The following is a 15,195-nucleotide window of genomic DNA, read 5'->3' on the forward strand; positions in this document are numbered from 1 at the left end:
AAAATTCTTAAAACCAAAATTTTTAATAAAAATCTACCATTGTATGATCGGAACGGAGGATCCTAAGCTAATACAGGGGCAAAGACGGATCTTCATGTGTCAGCACTTTAGGAAAAGAAAGTGTTACTAAAAGATGGATACCTGCCAAAGTCATATGAATCACAGAGCGGTCAGCAGGAGAGAGAAATACATGAACTTGAATGTATTTAATCACCATTTGATCTGAATAGGTTATAAAACTGAAACATACACACTGTTGAAACAAAGTGTACAAGTATATAACAAATTTCACAAAACCTGTTTCTATAACAAACACAAGTCATAAGTTTCCGGTTCAATCTTAAACCATGCCAAGTAAGTAATAAAAATATGAGCTGCAGTACAAACCAAACATGATAGAATAATAAAGAACATTTAAAGAATAATAAACAAAAATTATAAGAATCCAATTATGTACATACTTGTATAAACTTATAAGAAAAACAGAGGAAGGGTGCAAAACCAAACCTGAAAAAATAAAAGTGCCGAGCAGAAGTTAACCCCATACACACTATTAGATCTTCTGCAGATTTTTGTCTTCAGATTTACCAAAACCATGTAGTGCAGGGGCCTGCCTGATTGCATACAAATTGAAACTCTTATTGTTTGACTTCATATTATATGTTTTTGGTAAATCTGAAGTCAAAAATCTGCAGAAAATCTGTGTATGGGGGTCTTACACAACATGATACCAAACTGCAGATGCTGAATGCCAGTATTGAAGTCCTACCTGCATGCTGCCATATCACTGTATGGGAGGATCATCCTACACAAGTCACTGACTTACATAATAGACAAACTGCTTCATCAAACTGGTGTGAGGTCAGGACAGCCCACTCTGAGAACTGCAACCGATCGCCACTCTCCATCATCTCCCACTTCATTTACTTCCTCCAAGACATCAATAACACTTCTCACATTATATTCCATAATGGTCCATACCCACAGCTTGCCAAACACCACATCACACACCAAATATACCATATACTATCCACACACAGGCCTGCAGTGTACACAAAGTAAAGGAGTTTTCAAACACAGCAGCTGGCTCCAAAAATGGATGCAATCTTACCAACTGCTAAATGATGAAATAGGCCTCATTTACACGAGCGCACCCCCCATGTATGTCCCATTTCACAGCCAAATGCACAATGGGGCTGATTTCCTAAAACTGGAGAGTGCACAGGGTGGATTTGATTTAAAACAAGTCAATGGCTGTACCCAAATGACATTTTTATAATTTTGTTCTCACAAATAGAGCTTTCATTTGGTGGTATTTATTCACAAATCAGTTTTTTCTTTTTTTGCAATATAAGCGAAAAAAAGAGCAGGAATTAAAAAAATATTCCACTTTGTTTTAAAAGAAATCGAAGAAAAAAAATTCATATTTTGTCATAAATTTAAGCCAAACTTTATTCTGCTACATGTCTTTGGTAAAAAAAAAAAAAAAAAAAAAAAAGAAGACATATGTACGCAGATGATCACGGACATGTGTGCAAATGATCATTGGGACATATGATTTTACTGTTACACTGCCAGTTTCCCTAAGTTGAGGTGGCGGTGGCAGCACCCAATTAAAATATAGGCTCGAGTGAGAAAAGGCAAAAAAAAAAGGCAACTGGCCTAATATTAAGGCTCCATGCACACTGAAGCTCATAAAAAAAGGCAACTGGCCTAATATTAAGGCTCCATGCACACTGAAGCTCATAAAAAAAGGCAACTGGCCTAATATTAAGGCTCCATGCACACTGAAGCTCATAAAAAAAGGCAACTGGCCTAATATTAAGGCTCCATGCACACTGAAGCTCATAAAAAAAGGCAACTGGCCTAATATTAAGGCTCCATGCACACTGAAGCTCATAAACTGCAGTTTATTGGCGTTTTAGATTGTTTTTTTTTTTTTTAAAAGCCTATAAACTGCACCTCTATGTTAGCCTATGTGTCCATGCACACATGGACGTTTATTTAGCGTTAATGAGCAGTGGAGATTATGGGCTTTTTTCGGAATGCCTGAAAATTGCGTTCAAATTGCTGTTTTTCGGCAGGACAAAACACGCTAAAAAACGCAGCTCACCAGCGTTTTTTTTATCCATTGGAAAAAAAAAAAAAAAAAAAAAAAAAAAAAGCTACACTGAAAAACGCTATTGCAAAAACGCTAAAAAAAGTTGAAAGCTACTGGCGTTTTTTTATAGCTTTTTTTTAGCTTCCAGTGTGCATGGAGCCTAAAAGTCAGCACCTACAGCATGTGTAGCTGCGGATTTAATTATTTCTGAAGGAGCCTGGAGCTTCTCTTAATAAAAAAATAAAAAGAATAGACAGTTACTCGAAACACAAAACTCATATGTAATACAGGGAGTGCAGAATTATTAGGCAAGTTGTATTTTTGAGGATTAATTTTATTATTGAACAACAACCATGTTCTCAATGAACCCAAAAAACTCATTAATATCAAAGCTGAATATTTTTGGAAGTAGTTTTTAGTTTGTTTTTAGTTTTAGCTATTTTAGGGGGATATCTGTGTGTGCAGGTGACTATTACTGTGCATAATTATTAGGCAACTTAACAAAAAAAAAATATATACCCATTTCAATTATTTATTTTTACCAGTGAAACCAATATAACATCTCAACATTCACAAATATACATTTCTGACATTCAAAAACAAAACAAAAACAAATCAGTGACCAATATATCCACCTTTCTTTGCAAGGACACTCAAAAGCCTGCCATCCATGGATTCTGTCAGTGTTTTGATCTGTTCACCATCAACATTGCGTGCAGCAGCAACCGCAGCCTCCCAGACACTGTTCAGAGAGGTGTACTGTTTTCCCTCCTTGTAAATCTTACATTTGATGATGGACCACAGGTTCTCAATGGGGTTCAGATCAGGTGAACAAGGAGGCCATGTCATTAGTTTTTCTTCTTTTATACCCTTTCTTGCCAGCCACGCTGTGGAGTACTTGGACGCGTGTGATGGAGCATTGTCCTGCATGAAAATCATGTTTTTCTTGAAGGATGCAGACTTCTTCCTGTACCACTGCTTGAAGAAGGTGTCTTCCAGAAACTGGCAGTAGGACTGGGAGTTGAGCTTGACTCCATCCTCAACCCGAAAAGGCACCACAAGCTCATCTTTGATGATACCAGCCCAAACCAGTACTCCACCTCCACCTTGCTTTCGTCTGAGTTGGACTGGAGCTCTCTGCCCTTTACCAATCCAGCCACGGGCCCATCCATCTGGCCCATCAAGACTCACTCTCATTTCATCAGTCCATAAAACCTTAGAAAAATCATTCTTGAGATATTTCTAGGCCCAGTCTTGACGTTTCAGCTTGTGTGTCTTGTTCAGTGGTCGTCGTCTTTCAGCCTTTCTTACCTTGGCCATGTCTCTGAGTATTGCACACCTTGTGCTTTTGGGCACCCCAGTGATGTTGCAGCTCTGAAATATGGCCAAACTGGTGGCAAGTGGCATCTTGGCAGCTGCACGCTTGACTTTTCTCAGTTCATGGGCAGTTATTTTGCGCCTTGGTTTTTCCACACGCTTCTTGCGACCCTGTTGACTATTTTGAATGAAACGCTTGATTGTTCGATGATCACGCTTCAGAAGCTTTGCAATTTTAAGAGTGCTGCATCCCTCTGCAAGATATCTCACTATTTTTGACTTTTCTGAGCCTGTCAAGTCCTTCTTTTGACCCATTTTGCCAAAGGAAAGGAAGTTGACTAATAATTATGCACACCTGATATAGGGTGTTGATGTCATTAGACCACACCCCTTCTCATTACAGAGATGCACATCACCTAATATGCTTAATTGGTAGTAGGCTTTCGAGCCTATACAGCTTGGAGTAAGACAACATGCATAAAGAGGATGATGTGGTCAAAATACTCATTTGCCTAATAATTCTGCACTCCCTGTACAGGGCTTGACAATTTTGCTTAGAGTCAGCTAAAAAAGTTAGGAGCCAGTTTTTTAAATCAGCTGCCCAGAACTGCATGTCTGGGGCATCGGGCAGTAAGAATTGCCCCCGCCTGGTACCAAGCAAGAAAAATAATTAAAAAATAAATAAACTTTATTATAAAATGTTGCAAATAAATAATTTTTCTCCTGTCACTGATAGGCTGCACTGATGGGGGCAGATGAGGCGGCTCTCCCCAAACATTCAACGGCGGTAAGTAAAGCCCCTTTCACATTGAGGAGTTTTTCAGGCGGTAAAGCGCTAAAAATAGCGCTGCTATCCCGCCTGAAAAACTCCTGCACTGCAGACTCAATGTGAAAGCCCGAGGGCTTTCACACTGAGGCGATGCGCTGGCGGGAGACAAAAAAATCTCCTGTCAGCAGCATCTTTGGAGCGGTGAGAGGAGCGGCATGTATACCGCTCCTTCACATTGAAAACAATGGGAACCGCGGCAATACCGCCCGCAATGCGCCTCTATAGAGGCGCATTGCGGGCGATATTAACTCTTTATCGGCCGCTAGCGGGGGTTAATACCGCACCGCTAGCGGCCGAATCCCGTGGTAATCCCGGCGGTATAGCGCCGCTATATTTAGCGGCGTTATACCGCAACCGCAGCTCCTGCCTCAGTCTGAAAGGGGCCTAAAGGGCGACCGATCAAGCCCGAAACCTTTACCCCCGGCATCAAAGTGGCAAGATGATGTCAGAGGTGGGCGGGCAGTGAGAGCAAGCCACGCTCATCACAGAACCGCCCACCAGAGTGCGAAACCCATTCCATCAGGCTACACGGCCATGGCCTCACCAGCCCAACCTTGGACCCCTTTCACACTGAGGAGTTTTTCCAGGCGCTGCTATACCGCCTGAAAAACTCCTTCACTGCCTACTCAATGTGAAAGCCCGAGGGCTTTCACACTGAGACGATGCGCTAGCGGGAGAGAGAAAAAAAAATCTCCTGTCAGCAGCATCTTTGGAGCGGTATGTATACCGTTCCTTCCCATTTAAAACAATGGGAAACCGCGGCAATACCGCCCGCAATGCGCCTCTACAGAGGCGCATTGCGGGCGGTATTAACCCTTTATCGTGGCAACCCTTTATCGTGGCAATCCCGGCGGTATAGCGCCGCTATTTTTAGCGGCGAAATACCGCCACCGCGGATCCCGGTCCAATGTGAAAGGGGCCCAAGTCTGCGCACCCGCGGGGGGAGGGCACATGGGAGGATTCCTGATCGCTGCTGCAGTGTAGACTAGGCCCCCAAGACGCAATTTCCAGTCGCCATTGAGACACAGCGCCTGGGTTTTGTAGCCTGGACTTAATATCTAGCAGCTGATCAGACGTGGTGGCTAGATTAGTTCTGTAACCCTTTATTTTCACCTAGTAATCCTGTCAGGAATTACCAGGAGAATTTCAGTTCACTGCATAGGAACTTACAAGGACATTGTACTTGCAGAAAATGTACTAAGCCAGAAAAAAGACAAAACAATTGCAACCACCCCATATAAGTGCTAATATATTTAAGATATTTCTTCTTGGGTTTAGCCATATTATAATTGTAGCATAAAACATTGAGCCTAGGTTCACACTGCTGCGAATTCAAAATCGCGGTAAAATGCGCGATTTTACCGCGATTTCGCGGCCGCGATTTCGGCCGCAATTTAATGTAAATCGCGGCCCGAAATCGCAAAAAGTAGTACAGGAACTACTTTTTGAAATCGCAGATGTGGCGTCGCACTGATTAGGACAGTGCCATTGCCGACAATTGCCGCCGATTTGAGATGCGATTTGACATGCCAAATCGCATCTCAAATCGTTCCAAATCGTACCCAGTGTGAACCAGGCTGATAGTTATTGTCTGTACTGATGAGATAAAGTGCGATCCTACATATGGGAAAATATCAAATAAAATGTAAGCGCTCAACATACTTCTGAATCCTAGATCATACGCTAAACCTTGAGGTGAAAGGATCCAACTAAACAAATAATCATAAGTGGGTTTCTGTGTTTTACACAAGCTACTACAACAAAAACTACCAGAAACAGAAGAACCAGCAAAGACTCGATAACTCCCATCTGGGGCTTCTTCACCGACACTCGCTGTAATTGCTCCCAGAGGTAAGAGAAGTGACGGAAATAGCTGGGAAGATCGCATACAAAATCCAGAATCAAGAGAACAGGGAAAAAAACCTGTACAATCCAGATGTTCACCTGACACACATATTCTTTTACACAACAAATACAAGAAAACCTCAAGTAATAAATGTCCTCAACAGGAGAAAACAACAACAATAAATCAGGAAGCACATCAAACAGCACACGCTTCTGTAATAAACCGCACTTCTGTTTACTTAAGGAGTGTCCTCTTTAAGCACAAACTGTTCCAAAGATATTCCACCTTAGAATCTGCATTGTCTTCATACTAGAGAATTGTTACATTGTCACATTTTGTATTGTATTAGTGCAATAGTAATGTACAGTATATGCAACTCCAATCACAAATAACTTCACACGTCATGCTCTGGGATGACAACGCTCTGTCCCCGTCTCCCAATTGCTCTTCTGCGTTGTCACCCTAAAAAGACATTTCAAAATATTTTTACACACAACCGTCCAGCAAAAAATAAATAAAAAAGCCCACACCATGCTGCCATCAATGAAGTGCAGGTTGACACAAAGGGGGGTTATTTACTAAAACTGGAGAGTGCAAAAATCGACTTCCAGTATTTTAGAAGCCGATTGGCTACCATACACAGCTGCACCAGATTTTGTGGCTTCAAGTTTTAGTACATAAACTGGAAAGTGGCTGCAGGGGATCAGCAAAACTGAGATTTGGCAGTAGCCAATCCCCCCCATCCTCATGGAGATGTTAGTGAAAGGTGGACTAGTAAATTTAGGTGGGCTTTACATAAGTGACTAACAAGTTTGAAACCAAACTCCAGCGAACACTTTATAAGGCTCCATGAACACTTGACATTAAAATAGGGTTATAAAAACGCCAGTAGCTATTGCAGTGCAATAGCGTTTATTAGTGTTTTTAGCGAGTTTTTTCCCCCCCCCCAACTCAACTTTTTTGTAACTCAACACCGTAATGCGAGGCTTTCTCCCTGGTGTGGAGAAAGCCTCTTGAGGGGGGAGGGGGCGAGCAGGCAAGTCAGGACACTCTCTACTTTGCAGATAGAGAAAGAAGCTGTGTGTTAGTGGGCGTCCTGACACTCCAGCTCGCCCCCTCCCCTCTCAAGAGGCTTTCTCCACACCAGGGAGAAAGCCTCACATTACTGTGTGAAGTTACAGAGTTACAGAGCATTTCTCAGAAGAAATAAGGACATTTAAAAGCAAAATGGAAGGATGAGGTAAGTGAAGGAGGACTGCACTAAGGTAAAGGAAGCTATTTAGGGGGGGGGGGGATTCCTTTACAACCCCTTAAAGCTAACATTTCAGATATTTATTTTTTGTAAATAGTTACATTGGCACAGCTTGGACTAAAGTAATACGTATACAGTAAAATCTTGGATTGCGAGCATAATTAATTCCAGAAACATGCTTGTAATCCAAAGCATTTTTTTAGCAAAAAATAAAATTTCCCCATAAGAAATAATGGAAACTCAAATGATTCGTTGCACAACCATTTATTCATAAATCCTTCAGTTTATAGTCCATCTAAAAAAGATTATAGTAATGTGATAAGTTGTGTAACCATAAAATGTCCATCCACAAATGGAAGCCTCCACAAGAGGATTAGAAGTAAAACCCAGGAGCCATAGAGTATAAAAGAGAAGAGAGGCGCCTCTAAGTGTAGCAATAAGTTGCTAAATGTTGTACCTTCATTACATGTAACCATATTGCTACACTTAGAGGCGCCTCTCTTCTATTTTATACTCATTTGTGACATGATGCTACTTGCATATCAAGACATCACTTGTATATCAAGTCAAAATTTGTTTAAATAAAAAAAAAAGTTGCTTGTCTTGCAAAACGCTCTCAAACCAAGGTTTTACTGTATTCTATACCTGATCCCTGTAAAAGCAGAAAATCACTCTAGTAGCCACCACTGCTATTACAGTGATCCCCGCCGTCTTTCAGGTCCTTTGCCGAGTGGCTGACCTGCTGGATAGTAACCACGAGGGAATCGCTCTCTGCATGGGTGTCATTCAAAGAACACAAGGGGATCTTTGATCGGATGAGGTGGTAATCGCAAAATCACCGTCCATCTTGTTCAGGAAAAAAAAAAATAATAATCGCACACCATACCTCGAATTCAACTAGCCACAGCAATGAGAAGAAACCTAATTGTGCGGCCCAGTCCAACCTCAAAACATGTCATGCTCTGAAAGCCTGAGCTTGCATGTTTTTCATCTATTGCACATGAAAGGGGAAGCAGGGACATTAATACGGACATCCTGAGAGCTGCTTATTCCTTAGAGGAAAATACCCTGATTGCTAAAAAAACAACAACAACAAAAAAAAAAAAAAACATGGAAAGTCAGCATACATTGCCATCTTTCATGATCCTGCTGTAGCAGCAATCCTGGTGATGATCATCTTTTGTCTATGGACACCATAATTGGTGTATTTATTTTATTTGAACACTCATCTGTTTATTTAAAAGATTTTCAGCTTAAACACAAAGCAAACTTCCTACAACATAAACAACTTCCACAGTAGAATTCAAAACCCGTTTTACAAATTCTACAGGTCTAGACATGTTGGAGGCTGACAAATGGTGATTGATGTCCACCGTGCCTGTACATTTGGGACATAAAACCCTCCATACACTTTGGGGGTTATTTATGAAAGGCAAATCCACTTTGCACTACAAGTGCAAAGTACAAGTGCAAAGTGCACTTGGAAGTGCAGTCGCTGTAAATCTGAGTGGTAGATCTAAAATGAGGGGGAAGCTCTGCTGATTTTATCATTCAATCATGTGCAAGCCAAAATGCTGTTTTTTATTTTCCTTGCCCCCTCGGATCTACAGCGACTGCACTTCCAAGTGCAATTTCAAGTGCACTTTGCACTTGTAGTGCAAAGTGGATTTGTCTTTCGTAAATAACCCCCAAAATGTTATAAAGCAATAGGTTTGTTTAGCAAAATATAGCAAACTATACTGAAAATCCTGTAAACAACTCCATCCAAAATTAATTTGACTTTGGTGAAGTTATTAGTAAAAATAAAAATGTGTAGGACATACCTACAATATGGGCATAAAGAAGTGCAAAATGCTTTGCTACTGAAAATAATGTGCACATGTATCATTTGCACTACTTTGATATTATTGGGTCTTTGTTAAACACAACGGGGTTCATTTATGAAAGGCAAATCCACTTTGCACTACAAGTGAAAAGTGCACTTGAAATTGCACTTGGAAGGGCAGTCGCTGTAGATCTGAGGGGAACATGCAAGGACAATAAAACACAGCATTTTAGCTTGCACATGATTGGATGATAAAAATCAGCAGAGCTTCCCCTCGGGTTTCCAGCCACTGCACTTCCAAGTGCACTTTGCACTTGTAAGTGCAAAGTGGATTTGCCTTTCGTAAATAACTCCCATTGTCTCCATCTATGCACTACTGAAGTGGTCTCCAAACGGTAGCCCAGGGGTCAGATGTGGCCCTTTAATTGCCTTCATCTGGCCCTTGGGGGCACTATTTTGTCCACAGATACCAACAATAGGGCACAATTCCATCCAATGACACCAACGATGGGGCACACTTCCTCCCAGGGACGCCAATGTGGTAACATTCTTCCTAATGACACCAATGAAGATGCACAAATCCACCCACTGACACCAACTATGGGGAAATATGTATTCCCACTGTTGTTGGGACCTTTTTTACTCCCACTGGACACAGTTCTGCCCCCCCAAACTCTGAGGGACAGCAAACTGGCCCTTTGCTTAGAACGTTTGGAGACGCTTGCACTATTGGATAAGTGTAATCTATATTATGACTATAATAGATATATAAGGGAGGGTTGCCGAATATGTATATAAAAAGTCTCATCTTAAAATGCTTAAAAACAACAAAAAAAAAAAAAAAAAAAAAAAAGGAGGAGGAGAAGTATGGGTTTGTTTTTTCCCTAATCATACTTACCCAAGTGGATGCAGCATCGGCCCCCTGGCGTCTCTGCACTGAGAACCGAGCCATTGAACACTGCCGACGGCTCGGTTCTCTCGGCTCCCCAAGCAGAGAGCTGCTGACTGTCAATCAGCACCTCTCCTGCTCTGCTTCTCCATGCTCATTGGAGCGCTGAGCTGTGGAGGGTCGGGGAGCAGTCGTCTCATCGGTTAGCCGAGACTGCCAACAGTCCAGGTACCTGGCGGATCCAGACTTTCAAAGTCGGGATGACGCGGTGCCTGGACTGAACTTGGTAAATCCAGACCACTCTCTGCTGAAAACGGGTCACAGGAGTGCAAAATTAACTGCACTCCTGTGACCCATAAGAGAAGCCCAGCCAAAACAAGCTCAGGCTGGACTTCAGCTTTAAACTTGTGGGGGGCATATTATATTATATTATTAAAAAGTGGGTTAACACCCCCCCTCAAGATTAAAAGGAGAAGTCCAGCCTGAGCTTGTTTGGCTGGGCTTCTCCTTTAATCTGGGGGGGGATTAACCCACATTTTATTAACGATTGCAATAAAATGTGTTATTTTACAAATGGCTTTGTGTATTTCTTCCTGAAGGTAGATGTAAATACACCTTTAAAGTCTGTTTGCTCTTGCTTCCATCAATTTACCTTAACCCCCTTAGCAGTATTCCCGAGCGTGACTCTGGGTTTTTTTTTAATTTAAAAAAATCGGTAACCCCGAATCACGCTCGGGGTAGATGTGCAGAGCCTGCAGCGCGCGCTGGCTTACCTTTTCCAGGCAGGGTTACTGTACTTACCTTGTCCCAGGATCCAGCGATGCATCCCCGATGTGTGAGCGAGCGGCGTCCTCCATTCGATTCACACAGTGCCCGCGTGCCGCCGATCTCCGTTCCCTGCGACGTTACGACGCACGGGGCGGAGACCGGCGGCAAATTCAAAAAAGTAAACAAATAGATTACAGTACTGTATGTAAAAAATACACACCCCCATTGTCCCTAGTGGTCTGCCCAGTGCCCTACATGTTCTTTTATATAATAAAAACCTTTCTTTCTCCCTGCAAACTGTAGATTGTCCATAGCAACCAAAAGTGTCCCTTTATGTCAAAAATGGTTTTAGAGCAGCTAAAAAACAGCGATAATAAATTATAATCACTTGCTGAAATGTGCGATAGCGATTTGTGGGGAAATTCGTCATAAAAAAAGAAAAGTAATGACAGCGACAATTCTGCAACTGAGCAAATTTCAGTGATTTTGATTTGATTACATTATTGAATAATTTACATTATAATTATATTATTACTTGTTATAATTATTTATAATTATTTATATATTATTTATTATATTATAATTTTATGATTTGGTGTTTCAAACTTTATCATACCCGAGATGTCTACTAGACTCTTGTTTGATCAGATTTAAGTGAGTTATTCCTAAGAATTACAGGCCTACAGTATAAAACACCAAATTTCCATGCAAAATAATTGTACCGCTTTTGGTACGTAATTCCAGACAGAATCATACCGCCAGGGAGGTTAAAGTGGTTGTAAACCCTTACAGACCACTTTCACCTATAGGTAAGCCTAGATTAAGACTTACCTGTAGGTGCTGGAAATATCTCCTAAACCTACATGGTTTAGGAGATATTTACAAATGGCCATACAGCGATTTCTGGAGTGTCGTGCTCGCCCCCTCCCTTGGACTATGGGAGAGTCAGGAGGACGCTCTCTACGTTGCAGATAGAGAAAGGAGCTGTGTGTTAGTGGGCGACCCGACTCTCCAGTAGTCCAAGGGAGGGGGCAAGCACGACACTCCACACCAGGGAGAAAGCCTTGCATTACGGTGTGCAGTTACAGACAGAAGAACAGGAAGTGAGGATTTCTCAGAAGAAATAAGGACATTTAAAAGCAAAATGGAAGGATGAGGTAAGTGATGGAGGACTGCACTAAGGTAAAGGAAGATATTTAGGGAAAAAAATTGTACCTTTACAACCCCTTTAAAGCGGAGGTCCCACAAAATATATATATTAAAAGCCAGCAGCTAGAAATACTGCAGCTGCTGACTTTTAATAAATGGACACTTACCTGTCCTGGGTGAACGCGATGTCGGTAGCCGAAGCCGAGCAATCACTCGACTGCTTCCCCCCCCCCCCCCCGCCATCCTTGGTGAGGGAATCAGGAAACGAAACGTTGCGGCTTCACTTCCCGGTTCCCTACTGCGCATTTGTCGTGCTGCCCATCTTCACTGGTCCCCGCTGTGTTCTGTAAGCCGTGTGTCTAACAGGAAACAGCGGGGTTACAGAGTAAGCGCCGGAAGTGGTGAAGATCACAGAGGTGATCTGTGCCAGGAAGTGGGTGAAAATATCTGTATTAGACAGGTATCTGCACCCCCCTCCCTCCTGAAAGGTGCCAAATGTGACACCGGAGGGGGGAGGGTTCCCAAAATTGAAGGTTCCATTTTTGGGTGGAACTCCGCTTTAAGTCGCTACATTAAAAGAGCACCTGTCATTTTAGGTCCATAATGGTAGCGTCCGTTAGCGGGCATCCACTCAGCCCGGAGACCGGGCCACCGACCCAGACCGCGCCACCAGCCCAGACCGTACACCGCGCCACCGGACCAGACCGTACACCGCGCCACCGGACCAGACCGTACACCGCGCCACCAGACCGTACACCGCGCCACCAGACCGTACACCGCGCCACCAGCCCAGACCGTACACCGTAGACCGCGCCACCGGCCCATAGCTAGGACAGGAATAGAGGACCCCTATGTGCTGTATACATGGAGGACTGGAGGGAGCAGTGATGGGAGTCCTCCAGGGACGGGTTATCAGAGTCAGGTAGAAGAAGCTCCGGTGACCACGCAGGACAGTCCTCCTCCCCATCCCCTCACCTGGCTCTGCCGTTCTCCCGGTTCTCCTCCGGCTCGGACGAGGCCTCGTCATCCTCCACGGTCACATCTCCGGCTGGGAAGGCCGCGGCCGCTCCGAAGCCTCCCGGGTACCTCGTACTGATAGCTCCGCTCTCCTCCTCTCCTCTCCCCGGAGCTCCGTAAAGCTCCACAAGGCCGGCCGCCGCCACTCTCATCAGCAACAGCGCCAGAACAGACAGGCCGAGCCGCCCCCAGCCCCGGCCCTCCATGTCCCCGCCAACATGTGCACACAGCGCGGCTCTTCACCAACTCAGTCCACAGCCAGCGCCGCCATGACACTTCTGTACTGACAGACAACTCCCCCCGGAGCAAACTGAGAATTCCCTCACCTCACAGCCCTGCCGGCCAATCACAGCGTACAGAGCTGACAAGTACGTCAGCCATAGGTCACTCCCCCTGTCAGTCACGTTGTATTTCCCCACCCACCAACAAACCCTGAATAATTCTATTGGTGAATCAGCCCTGACCCATGGGGCAGGCCCGCAGTGCCTCCTGGGATACGCCGTGCGTGTCAGTCTTCAGCCAGCCACTGGAGGCAACCTCACAGCCAATCAGATCGCCGCGTCTCGGCGCTCTGTTTACTAACATCTCCTTTCCAAATAAGTGGTGACCCAATCAGAGTTTGTTCTACGAATAAGTGGAGCTGATTGGTTAGCGGATGGGTTGAGCAGTTTACTTTCTATTGGCTGGTGATAACGTCAGCACGAAGGGGGCGGGACGGGGAGGGGTAGAGGGAAGGGGATTGGTGGAAGGTGGCAACATATACGTGGCCGGTTTTGAGTGTCTGTTAAGCCGCCATTGACATGAACGTGACAAGGGGGAGGAGCCGGGAGGGAGTCACATGGTTCTTCTACAAAAATAAACACGCGTTATCTTTAACCCCTGCGGGCCTGGAGAGATTTTCCTTTCATGCAAAATAACACCAGTGCGAGGAAATCAAAGAGCTTCCTAGAAAAATGCTAATGGCCTGGCTGCCTACAGTGTGAATATCTTCTAAAACAAACTCACTGATATGGAGCAAGCATGCAGCCAGCAAAGTCTGAAGGGCCAGAACTCCCGATCTGCAGTTCCAAGACAGCGACTATTTACCCAGATACATTACCATAGCTCCCAACTGTCCCTGATTTGGAGCAATGTCCCTCTGTCCCTCATTCCTCCTCATTTGTCCCTCATTCCTCCTCATGTGTCCCTCATTTTGGTCTGATCTCTATAATTGTATATAAAATGCACTTTTTATCTTTTAACCACTTGCCTACTGTGCACATACACCCCCTTCCTGCCCAGACGAGATTTTAGCTTCCAGCACTGCGTCGCTTTAACTGACAATTGCGCGGTCGTGTGACGTAGCTCCCAAACAAAATTGACGTCTTTTCTCCCCCCACAAATAGAGCTTTCTTTTGGTGGTATTTGATCGCCTCTGCGGTTTTTATTTTTTGGGCTATAAACAAAAAAAGAGCGATAATTTTGAAAAAAAAACACAATATTTTTTACTTTTTGCTATAATAAATATCCCATTTTTCTTAAAGTGGAGGTTCACCCGAAAAGTTAATTTTTAACCTTAGATTGATGCTCATTTTGTCAAGGGGAATCGGGTGTTTTTTTTTTTAAATCTAAGCAGTACTTACCGTTTTAGAGAGCGATCTTCTCCGCCGCTTCCGGGTATGGTCTTCGGGACTGGGCGTTCCTATTTGATTGACAGTCTTCCGACAGGCTTCCGACGGTCGCATACATCGCATCACGATTTTCCGAAAGTAGCCGAACTTCGGTGCGCAGGCGCCGTATAGAGCTGCACCGACGTTCGGCTTCTTTCGGCTACTCGTGACGCGATGTATGCGACCGTCGGAAGCCTGTCAATCAAATAGGAACCAGTCCCGAAGACCATACCCGGAAGCGGCGGAGAAGATCTATCTCTAAAACGGTAAGTACGGCTTCGTTTTTAAAAAAACACCCGATTCCCCTTGACAAAATGAGCCTCAATCTAATGTTAAAAATGTTTTTTCGGGTGAACTCCCGCTTTAAAAATATATATATTTTTTCTCAGTTTAGGACGATACGTATTCTTCTACATATTTTTGGTACAAAAAAAAAAAAAATCGCAATAACCGTATAGTGACTGGTTTGCGCAAAAGTTATATTGCCTACAAAATAGGGGACATAATGATTTATTTTTTATTTATTTTTTACTAGGAATGGCGGCGATCTGCG

The 15,195-nt window shown here is 43.6% G+C and overlaps 1 protein-coding gene across 2 annotated transcripts in view; it reads right to left on the reverse strand.

Moving 5' to 3' along the window:
- Nucleotides 1-13,328, reverse strand: part of EIF2AK3 (eukaryotic translation initiation factor 2 alpha kinase 3) — an 89,058-nt gene extending 75,730 nt beyond the window's left edge. The window contains exon 1 of one of the 2 annotated variants that reach the window (XM_040335466.1): nucleotides 12,952-13,328. In XM_040335466.1, coding sequence (XP_040191400.1) covers nucleotides 12,952-13,199 — 248 coding nt within the window. In that variant the 5' untranslated portion in view covers nucleotides 13,200-13,328. The remainder of the gene's footprint in view (nucleotides 1-12,951) is intronic. The other variant, XM_040335467.1, reaches the window with a different exon arrangement.
- Nucleotides 13,329-15,195: the final 1,867 nt, after the last annotated feature.

Source organism: Rana temporaria, chromosome 1 (genome assembly GCF_905171775.1).
Source record: "Rana temporaria chromosome 1, aRanTem1.1, whole genome shotgun sequence".
Lineage (NCBI taxonomy): Eukaryota > Metazoa > Chordata > Amphibia > Anura > Ranidae > Rana > Rana temporaria.